Source organism: Nelumbo lutea, chromosome 1 (assembly GCF_056320005.1).
Source record: "Nelumbo lutea isolate HS-2025 chromosome 1, American lotus-T2T, whole genome shotgun sequence".
Taxonomy (NCBI): domain Eukaryota; kingdom Viridiplantae; phylum Streptophyta; class Magnoliopsida; order Proteales; family Nelumbonaceae; genus Nelumbo; species Nelumbo lutea.
Window position 1 is genome coordinate 43,590,711 of NC_142684.1, and position 12,044 is coordinate 43,602,754.

General features: G+C 41.4%; 1 protein-coding gene across 1 annotated transcript; it reads right to left on the reverse strand.

Moving 5' to 3' along the window:
• Positions 1-753: 753 nt before the first annotated feature.
• On the reverse strand, positions 754-11,417 carry LOC148874449 (uncharacterized). Its single transcript, XM_088961374.1, has 2 exons — positions 11,256-11,417; positions 754-1,221 (listed from the first exon to the last, which is right to left on the reverse strand). The coding sequence occupies exons 1-2, from the start codon at positions 11,415-11,417 to the stop codon at positions 754-756; spliced, it is 630 nt and encodes a 209-aa protein (XP_088817500.1).
• Between the last annotated feature and the right edge of the window lie 627 nt (positions 11,418-12,044).

The following is a 12,044-nucleotide window of genomic DNA, read 5'->3' on the forward strand; positions in this document are numbered from 1 at the left end:
CGCACTAAAGTGATAGAGGCCATCAAGCATCTCGCCCACCCAAATTACTTTCTTGGATGTTAGGTCCTGTAAGATACAAAATGTGGGAAAGAAAATAACAACACAATTTAGCTGTGATGTAATCTTATTGATTGACAGGAGCTAACACCGAAATTCTGGTATGAATAATACATCCTTAAGGATAAAGTCATCTGTGATGGAAACATCTCCTTGAGAATGGACAGGGAGAAGATTTCCGTTGGGTAATTGTACTGGTCAAGATCTCCCTTCAAGAGAAGGAATAGTTTGGTGGCTGAATTTGGCAAAATCCATATGATCCGAAGCTCTATTGTCTAAAAGCCAAGAATTAGATGACAAAATGCAGTGAGACTATGAAGGCTTACCAGAAAAGTTTGTTGAGATTCTTGACTTTTCTCCATTCAGTAGATGCAGAAGTTGAAGATATTGCCCAAGATTGAGACCAAGAATTGGTGATGAAGTTTCAGTTATTACAACAGTTTGGACTAATGCCAGTGTTTTAGAGTTTCCAGACCCATCAACTCATTCACTAAGGATGGTACCTTGCTTCCCCGCATTTTTCTTCTTTACTTCCCAATTTGCAGGGTAACCCACAAGTTCATAGCATCGATCCTTAAAATGTCTGTGTTTCTTGCAATGCTCGCATTGGACTTTGAATCGTTCTTTCAGAATCTTGTTGTTGTTGGGATGAGAAGAACTGGCTACGTGTAGTGTTGTTGCTTCAATGGTAGGAATCTAATTGCTAGCCAGTGCTTGGTGTTTCTCTTCTTGAGAGACAAGTGCGTAAACACGTCCAATGCTAGGCAGCGGATCCATGCCGAGTATACTTGATCTGATCATATTGAATCGATCACTAAGTCCAAGAAGAAACTGATATACATGTTCTTTCTCCTTATTTGCCAAGAATTCCTTTCTTGTTTCTCCACACGAACACATTGGAGTCATTGTGTATGTTGCAAGCTCATCCCAATTTGCTTTCATCTTGGTGTAATAGATAGAGACTGGCAAGTTTTCTTGTTGTAACAAGATCAACTCACAAGCATTCTCCACATACGCAATGCTCTCGTGCAGCTCTCGGGCCAGGGCATTGAAAATCCAAGAGATAACCACTGAATTGCATTTCTTCCAAGCCAATAACTCAATAGTTTTTGAAGAGTCTAGTTTCTCAGTGGATCCATCGATGAAATCTACTTTGTTCTTGGCCTAGAGTGCATTCATCATGGCTCATTTCCAGGTAGGGTAGTTATCCCCTATTAAAAGGGCACAAAACAAGAATGGTGCCCAGCTTATTAGACGGGTGAAGGTAAAATGGTGACATTGGTTAGGCAAACTTTTCACCCCTTGCTAAAGTTGTCCATCGCCATTGATCTCCAACCAAAGAAATTGACGCAGACGTTCAAAGAAACAACGATCAAAGACAGAGTCTTTCCATAGCTCTGATACCATATAAGAATAAAGGTTTTGGCTCGAAGAGAAATGAATAGCTTCTATTCCATGTCAAATATGTAGAGGATTACATGTACATGAGTTCAAGAGACAGTTGTAAATGACAGTTGTAATAATCGTCTCTAATGACAACTTTAGTAACCATTCACACGAATTCACCATGTGTCTAATACTAAAAGAAAAGGAATATTGGAATTTAAATATTCAACTTGATCATCTGTGTGTTCTCTCATGGGGTCATAGATGTTGTGTCAAGTAAATATGTGATAATCTACAGTACTATTGAGATTTCAGCAACTTGGAGTATTAAAATATGCAGCAAAGGTGCCTACAAATGCCCATTATGCATAGATCCCAATATGTCTAAGCATGGACTATATTGTCTCTTCAAATCTTTATCCATCAAAATAAAACACCAAAACTTGTCTAGAAAAGAGATACATGCAATTTTTTTTTTTATGAAATTGGCAAAAATTGACAGTATCTTTTCTTTGGTGGGTAAACTGGTCACCAAAGAAAGAGAGAGCTCTTGATCATCTTTCCTCAAAATTCATGGACATTCAAAATAACTAGAAGTATGCAAAGGATTTTAAATGGAAAACATGTTACCCTTACCCATTCTAGATGTTGAGTTGTAATGCCAGATACATTTCCAGAAATGTAGCTAACTATAAACATGCATACACCATATAAATGGCAGCAGATGTTCCAGGACTAGAATTGCCCCCAACACCTTACCCTTTTCACTAGCCAAGTTTAATGCAAGGGTCCTCCAGCAAATGTCAAAAGCCACGCTCCCCTTCTGTTTTCTATCACTTAGCAAAGCAAAAAGTTCAATGGGTATCTTTTATGTGAGAAATCTATTACATGGTAGGATATGGTGAAGGTATGAATGAGAGAAGTAACAAATGGACAATCTAGAATTAGATGGATGATCTGGACTTCAGATTCATCACACCATTCCTCTTGTAGCATACAACAATTTTTATATGTAAATAGAAGACATTTCCCCATACAAGGATCAGATATAGAAAATGGATACAAAACTTGAACCCAAAATGAAAACATCTTCAGATCATTGTCTTCCATCATTCCATACGGCATTTTATTAAAAAATAACAAAGATTCTAGGCTATTGTTCAATGACTGGGAAGAACACTTTCCCCAACTGCTTACAATCAATCATGCCATGTTGGATCTCTGATCATTAGTTGGTGGTTATTTAGATTCCAAAATGAATTTTTTTTGAAAAGGAAAGACACCTTTCAAGATGGAGAAGGTATGAGTATGGAATACCCAGTGTTTTAAAAGTGCAAGGCACACAAAAGGTGCAAGAGTCAATTTGCACCCAAGGTACAAGGCGCAAGGTAAGGCACACGCCTTTTTTAAGCAAGGTGCAAATATTTAAAAAAATGTCAGAAATTTTAAAAAAAAAAGCCAAAATTTTCAAAGAGTACCAAAAAATTCAAAAAATTTGCAAAAAAATCATAAAAATATTAAACATAATATTAATAAAAAACTATAAACTTAAATTTTAAAATAAATGTTTTAAAATAGTAAAAAACCTATTATCTAAAATTAAAATACATAAACATGACATGTAAAGCATAATCAAATGAGAATTTAAATATAAAATCAAACATATAAAACATTTTCAAGAATTTAAAACCCACAATCTCTTTTTTATCTCAATTGTGCATTACTTCAAGTAGCTAATGTGATGTTAAACATATTAAATTCCTGATTCTACGAGCTGCCTTTGTGCCACGCCCCTCGAGGCAAGCCCAACAAGTCCTTAGGGTCTTAAATTCTTAGATCTTACACAAAAAATAACAATTTTAATTGCTTTTTAAGAAGATATTTTATTAGGAATTTAGGATGAATGAATCAAAAACATTAGCAAATATGGGTTCTTGGGGGTCCGAGGGCTCCTTCAATAAAAGCAAAAAAAGCATCAAATTTTCAAAAGGCACATGCCTGGGCTGAGGTGCAAGGTGCATCAAGCGCACACCAAGCATGCGCCTTTTGAAAGGGTTGCACCTAAGACCTTTCGGAGACAAATGAAATTACAACAAACTAGACCAACCTCATTTGGAGATAAATTTTTTCTATTCTTTTCATTATGTAGGGCAACGTTCAACCCCTCACCTCATGACTCTTTTTATGATGCCATTACACACAACTGGAGAACTCGACCGGTTTGGGTTAACATTTAACAATAAACAAAGACAAACACTCTATCAACTTGAGACAAGACATCACTTCACCAATAATAGATATTCAACCGATGCATCAATGTCCACATGAACTCTATGTTGGAGAATGGACACCTTACTCCTGCCTCCTATCATCATATATATAGAAAACAAGCACGCCATCATCCTCGTACTCCTCCACAATAGTGTAGTAGCTTTTTCCGTTGTCACCAGTAACTTGGACGCATCTCATTCTTTTCTTCTTTTCCAGCACGATAGAGGGTTTGATAGTTGCACACCTTCTACCTTGTTCACCCTTGTTTCACCCTCATCGACTAGCTCAGTATAATAGATCGTGTCCTATAGGTGAGTCTCTGCATTATTGAAATGGATGCGAGTCATTGGGATCCTCACCACACGTCCTCTGTGTTTCGCCTTGATGCACTAATGGTACGTTGATGGGACCAAGGCCAAACCATGTATTAGTGGATGCCCCAGCAGAGTGTGATATGCAACTCTCCCTGAGATTACTTGAAACTCCTGGTGATAGTGAATGGCCCTATAGCAACTAGCAACTCGATGGATCCTTCTGTGATAGACGCATTGTCGATAAAGTCCATGATCTCCATAGGCAGTCCTTTAATGATCTCATTTTGAATATCCATCAATTTCAAGGTATGAACAAAGATCAAATTCATAGAACCCCCTTGGTCAATCATCGATCATCACATCTCATAACCCCCTATCTTCGTTGTGATATATAAGGGCTCGTTATGATGGGGATCGGTGGAAAACATGTCATCCTACGTAAACTCCACATGTTATCAGTCAGACCAATGGGGCTCCAACGGTCTTTTGAATGTCTCTACCAGTGCCTTGATGGCGAGCCTCCTTGACGATGCACTAGCCCCCTACTTATTGAAAAATTGTTGCAACTCCACACTCTGCTCGAACCTTTGTATCAACATGTCCAAGTGATCTTGGCCCGGCACTTTGACCACATTGATACTCCCTTACTGGGTGTGTGCAGGGTGGGGGTTCATGTCTACCTGGGCTGGCTTTCTCTTGACAAAGCCATCGAACTTTACTTTCTACCTGAACAAGCGTCGAAGTGTGAAACAATCCATCAAGTTGTGGTGCGGCAACTGGTGAAAATTGTACCACCTCCCTCTGTACCTTTCCTTGTCTGGCTCAACTCCTGCCAGTGGTGATGGCAAGTTAATGACACAGTCTTCTACTAGCTTGTTCATTATCATGACTCTTTGGTGCAGGCAAAAGGAGGGGTGGTGGCAACATGATGTTTCTTTTGTTCTGGTTTCCACCGCGATAGTAGGGCCCCTACCTAGGCCCTCCAGTGTTTCGAGGCTTTCTATTAACGGTGTAAGCCTTCATTTTTTCCATACTACCCTGAAGTCGATGTAGATTGGGATGTGGTACTCTTGACAATGCGCGCCGTAGTTGACTAAAGGTTTTAACTTCTATGTTCTCAATGCCTATCCTGTAGGTGGGTTGCATGCCTTGCCCACACTGCTCTACGAAACTCTTCTGAGTAACATGTTCATCGAAAACTAAATGGGTCAACTTCTAGAACCTCATCACATAGGCTAAGAGGTCCTTGCCTGCGAGCTACTCTAGGTTGTGTAGGTCTACCATCATCATTCTCCACTCCAAGGTGAAGCACTTGGACAAAAATCTCTTCGCCAGCTCTACCTACAAGTTTATGCTACCCAGTCAGATTAACAAACCAGGTGTAGGCCAATTCGGTCAAAGACTTGGAGAACTCCCTAACTTTCAGATTTCCATCTAGATCAAAAGATCCTAGGACATCCTTGAACTTATTCACATGCTCTTGTGGGCTTCCCTTTTGCCCATCGTACTACGGCCACTACTGAGGAGGGACGTAACTAGTGGGATAAGGTTTATATAAGATCCGGTCGAAATAGGGTTTCTACAGGACAAGTGAGGCTTGGGCTCTATTTTGGTTTTCCACCATCAGCCCCTAAACATATTCTTTCAGTTCATCACGGCTAAGTAGCGCTTTTGTCACCAAGTTGGTCTATGGCATGGTTCAGGGTTGTTCAACAGTGGGTAGGCTAGTTTGTGCAAGCGCAGGGTTAGTTCTTGTAAGTTGTTTAGGGATGACAGGGATCTGGTTGGCGGATTGGTGACTAGCCAGAATGGATACTGAGGGAGCGACTGGGGTGAAAGGTGATCGTTGGGTCTCGATTGACCATTGGAGGAAGTCTCCTTGAAAGGCTATTTATGGGGGTCTCCTTGAAAGACAAAGGAAAGCTGGGAGCAAGAGGTAGGCTGAAGGATAGGGTGAATGAAATGATAAAATGAATATCTTATTATGAGTTGGGCCCCTATTTATAGGGAGAGATCCTAAGGTCCCAAAAGGAATGAGCCAAAAGTGTTTGATTCCCATTAGGAAAGGGAATCTTGAATCCGGTGTCAGTTGTAAGGGAACACTACTAGGGTTTCGCCATGTGTTTTATGAGATATCTCAAGGACAAACTTTTCTTTCATCTGAGGATTCTCATAATACACGTATGCTACTTCCTTTCGTGACCCTTTTAAACCGATGTGGCATGGATGACGTCACTACTTATCTCGCATTTCCTCTTTAAGCCTACGAAGCATCCTGTCGGATGTATTGTCAGCGACACACGTACTTGTTTATGACCTCTACAATTTTTAGTATTTTTTGCATTTTTTGTTTTTTTTTTTTTGTATTTTTCTAAATTTTCTATTTTCAGTAATTTTTTCATTTTCAGCAATTTTCTACTATTTTCTGCATTTATCTACATTTTTTGCGTTTTTGGGTATATGGGTTGACCTAACTCGTTTTTGTGAGGTGGTAGTCTTGAGAGAGATTACTCTCTCAAAAGTTATTTTATATTTTGGGTATATGGGCCGTCTCGAACCATTTTTCTATTTATAAGTAAGGGTAGGTGGGTTAGTATGGGTGAGGGTGGTTAAGGATGGATATGGATGGGTCAAGTGGGTCAATATGGGTGGATTACAATGGATTAGGGTTAGGGTGGGTTATGACCATTTAATAAGGATTGATGATGGGTTATGGTGGGTTGGTGGATCAATATGGGTGGATTGGTATTCAACCCTTACCCAACCCACCCATTTGCCACCCCTAGATTGAAGGAGTCAAGGCAATCTAGCCAGAGTACGGCCCATCAGATCAAAGGATCAATATGTTTGGTGCATGTTACAACTTTCAAAATCTTAAACTTTACATTTATGTCGAAATGGAGCTGAGAACTTCATGAGACCTCCATGATTAATTTCCATCATCATTTAGGATGGAAATTGAGGTCTATTAAGACAAGGAGCTAGAGTATCGAAATATGTTGGTTTAAGGTATCTACCAACCATGTAGAGGAAATCAATGGATTCCAACACTTAAATCATCACCGACTGTTGGGGAGACTTAGGTGGCGTTTGATAAATCTGAAATTCCAGATCTGAAAAGTTAAAAAAGATATTTTGTCTGAAATCTGAAAAGAAGCATAGGTGCTTTTCTACTTTTTAGAGACTCTGAATCCATAAGTTTGTGTTTGATCAACCCTTTACCATCTAAAATTCACTAATTTTACTATTTTACCCCAAGAACATACTATTTGGAAATGTTGAGTTCAATTTGCATTATCTCATAAAATTTATTTTTTAACCTCAAAAAAATATTGAAACAATACAAATAAAAAATAATAAACTAATAATTAAAAATTACTAATTAATAAATGAAATGATTAAAATTAAAAAAAAAACAATTAATGACTATAAAAATATTAAAGTAATTAATAATTAATAATTTACACAAATAAGAATTAAAATAATTTGTAAAAATTGCTAGTTAATAAAAAGAATTAATAAGTAATAAATAACACGAGTTAAATTAATAAAAAATAATTAAGTTTTTAATAAAAATATTAAAATAATTAATAATTAGTAAAAATAATTTTATGAGAGAGAGAGAGAGCGGCAGTGGCGGTGGAGTTTCGCTCAGGTCGCAATGAGGGTTTGAATGACCTAATTTCCGAGCTTATATGAAAAACAAACCATATCATATTTAAATTTCGTTGAGGACACTTATGACTTTTACACATCTTCGAATTACGTCTGACCGCATTAAAGACCCGCTCCACCTCTTAGGAATTAAGATCTACTAATAAGAGGGCATACCAAACAAAAGTGGCATCTGAAAAGCATCATTTTCAGATCTCAAACATCTGAAAAGTGCAATCAAACATCACCTTAAAAGTTGCAAGGTGATATATTGATGGAGAGCAGGAAACCCACCATTTGTCATCTTGGTGCTAAAGTGATCAATGAAAAGAGATTGATCCATCAGCATCCAAAGCTAAAGTCACTTGATCAACATACAAGAATTGTGTCGCTAAATCGTAATCTTACAGAAAAGTACGAACAACCCCAATGCAGATTTCTGAATTTCACTACAGACCTATAAACATTCAAAATGTGAAAAACCCCCACTCTATAATACACCAATGCCCACCTGTAAAATAACATTAATTGGCACCTATCCCAACCGTACTTTGGGCCTAAAAATTCTGACCCTGGGATGAACGTCACTCTCCCTTTTGTTAATCTCCCAAAATTGTGTAAATTAAACAACATATTGATAAGATCTAGGGCACAATGCTGGGAGATTAACAAAAAGATTTGATCTGGGCATGCAAGTTATCATAACGTGAAGTGTCAATAAGAAAGTGAAATTCGTCAAAACAAATACCATATATGTAATGTCCAGTCACGATCCCGGTTAGGGACAACGTGAACTCCGTCTGCTTCAAGGGAGACGAAACACCTCCAAGAGATAAAATTCTCAATTGTAAAGATAATTCTCATAATGATTAATTAAGAAGGAAATTACAACTTAAATAGACTCTTGCATAATAACTGATTCCTAAAAATTTGGCTCCTAAAATTAAACAACTTGACCACTTATCCCACCGTCAACTAGACCACTCTCCACATAACTTCCCAACGTGACCCAACAATCCTATACTCAACCTATCACTTTTAACAGACCCCAATAGATACAAAAATCTCAAAAACCAAACTTTATCCACCCCAATGACTCCCTTAAGTTTCTTTAATAAATTTGGCCCATGGGGGGCCCATTAGCGGGTCCGTGACATTCCCACCCCCTTAAAATTGACCTTGTCCTCAAGGTAATAGCTTCAACGAACCAAACACAGCCTTGTAATGCATGGGACTCCCCATGTTCTTCCCACAAACACATGGTTGAATCCAATCAGCTGTTTTTGTAAATAACTTCAGGTGGTATTCTCGATCAGTGTGTGTAGATCTCCTATGTAGCCAGGCAGCACCACCACTTGGATTGAGTTTCCCATAGACAATTTCTGTAATTAAATGCCCTCCGGCCACAATTGGGTATCCAACCAAAAGTATGCATACAATCTGTTGGCACCAGAAGTAGGATGAGACTTGAAGCTCATGCATAAATCATGGAACCGCCAGCTCAAAATCTTTTCATCATTCAGATTGGATCTGAACTCAGGAAGGAAGTTGAGAAATCGGTGCTAACTCCTATAACATTGGTATTTCTCATACGCTTTGGACTTGGATTGGGAACTATGACTTCAATAATTGGGACACTAGGAGGTTTCTCATTGCAAGTAACGGCAGTAGAATTGAGAACATTATACCCACCACCAATGAAGGTGACGGTGGAAGCACCAACCAATTTTACATGAGTTTATGAACCTTTCCAGCATCGTCGTTGTGGTTAATGTGGTTGAGAACACATTTAACTATCAGAGACAATTTGAAATCACCATGATGTAGCGCAGATGGTCTCGTCCAATCATGGGCCCATACGCTTCAGGCGGCGAAGCTCAGAGCGGAACTAATCAGGGTGCGCAAGGTAGAACTCGGCGGGTTTCGGGGAGCCAATAGCGTGGAGTCACCTGGGGGCCTCGGATGGCCACACTCCCCATGTACGGACCGCCTCCCGACCGTCCAAAATCACCTACCTCCAGGTGACTTCAAGAATAAATAGGAGGTGACCCCCTCAAGGTAAGGGATTGGAATTTATCCTCTCTAGAAAGTACTTGAGATCACCTATTCTCCCTTGTGGCCTCATCTGGGTGTTCACACCTTAGACCTCATCCACCCTACATCTCCCAATACTAACTTGACCGTCAGAGTCTCCACCTTGGGTTTCCACCCGGGGCCTCTGGCGCTCGCCTCCTCATAGGACCAATCTACTAGTCCTCAGCCACCTTGGACCTCGGTCTCACTTCGGCTTAGGAGTGAATTGACAGTTTTGTCCTCGGCCATTCCGAGCATCAACAATTGGCGCCGTCTATGGGAACGTCACTAAGACTTCCCTATGCTCAAATTAAAACTAAAAGAACAGACTCCTAAGCTTGAACTTCAGCTGAGATGGTAAGGAACACCAGAAACACCCAGAACCTAGTCACAACAGAACAACTCCAAGTGGTCCTCGATCGGTTGAACCACCTCGCCAAGTACATCAATGAGGCAAACCCCCAGGTTGAACGCGAATCCATAGACCCGCTAGCCCTCAGCCCCGCCGACTCCAACTGGACTGACCCCTCGGATTCGAACAACAACCGACATGACAGCTAGTCGTCGAGAACCTCAAGACCCCCCAACCGAAGAGGGGAAGAATCAAAACAGTCTCGTGACTATCAACAAGACCCCGAACAACATCACTGCCACCAAAGAGAGAACTCCCAAGATGAAGGCGGACAATCCGGCCATCACAGCCCCCACTTGAGGGCCGAAGGCCAGCGCTGCGCCTCTCCCTCACAAGTTTTGGACCTTCAAGACCTTTTCAACCATTGACGGGCCTGAAGGAATGGACGTGGCCCCACATTTGAATACTCGGGGGTTCAGGCCAACCCCCATCGAGTCCGAGAAGACCGAAATGGGGCACAATCCCCCCTCGTCCAACAAATCGTTGACCTACAAACCCAACTCGGAGTCATCAAGGACGAGCTTCGCCAAGTCAAAGAAAGCCGAGTTGAAGCCTCGGCTAGTCAGAGCCATCTGTCTGGGAGGATTGATGCCTCCACTACGGGCATCATCTCTGAGCCTCTCCCCCCGCACTTTAAAGCACCGACGTTGGAAATGTATGATGGGATGACCGACCTGATGACCACCTAGAAAGTTTCAAGGTGCTCATGCTCCTTTACAGATACTCCAATGCCCTGACATGTCGGGCTTTCCAAGCAACCTTCAAGGGGGTAGCCTAACACTGGTTCTCCGAGCTCCCTCCTCAATCAGTCGATTCATGGGAGATGATGTTTCTCAATCCTAGGTGGTGCAAGAACCGAGATCATAGTAAGATAATCCTTGCCAGTTGGGCGGAGCCGAGGTTGAAGGATGAAGCCGCGCAATGAGATTTGGAATCAAGAATGAAGTTAGAGGCCCGAGGAGTTATCCCCGGGTAGGCACTCTGACGCTCAAGTCAGTCGAAAGCAAGTGGGTGGTCAGGCTAAGCAATTAGAGCAGTGTTGATCCGAACAAAGTAACGGTATGGGAGTTCAGAGTTGGGTCCTTTACCTTGAGCGAGAGATACCTTTTATAGCCGGAAATCCATGTCCAAGTTGGATAAGGCTTCTGGGGTTGTCGAGATGAGGTTAACCGTTGAGTTTCAGGATAAGACCTAATCCCCAGTGGAGTTATCCCCATCTGCTCTCCTATCTTGGTCGTTCTTATCCTCATCGCGTGGTGTCGTCGTGGTTAAAGGGATAAGGTGGGGCCACGGAGGTGACGCGATGCTGATGTAGCCACAAAGTCAAGCTGGGTCGTGAAGTGACAAAGCACTGATGTGGTCAAGGAAATAGGGCGGTCATGTGGCATCCAAAACTAGCTCAACCATAACCCGGAAAGGAGCAATTCGCCAGTCTCTTCCTCGCCCACTTCATTAGCAACAAACGGTGCCAGAAGAGCGTTGTTTCCTTGATGTCCATCAAGCAGAAGCGCGGTGAGAGCCTGCATCCTACATCGACTGCTTCAAGAAAGAAGAACTTGAGGTCCAATACCTCAATCCTATGGTCTCCATACACGCCGCCATCAATGGCCTCCTTCTCGGCTCAGCCCTCAAGTGCTCGGTAGTCAGGACCCCGCGAAGTCTAAGGTAGAATTTCTTAAGAAGGCACAGAAGTAAATCGCAGATGAGGAGGCCTTGGCTAGTGACCGCTAAGAGGGAGTGGTCGACCGCCATCACGGAGGCCCAGAGAAGAAGAGGAAGAACGGAGACCACCATGGCAGTGGCAACAACAACAAGGACAACAAAAAACCACTGGCATCGGCCCTCGCTTACATTCAGTACATGCCAATCAACTCCAC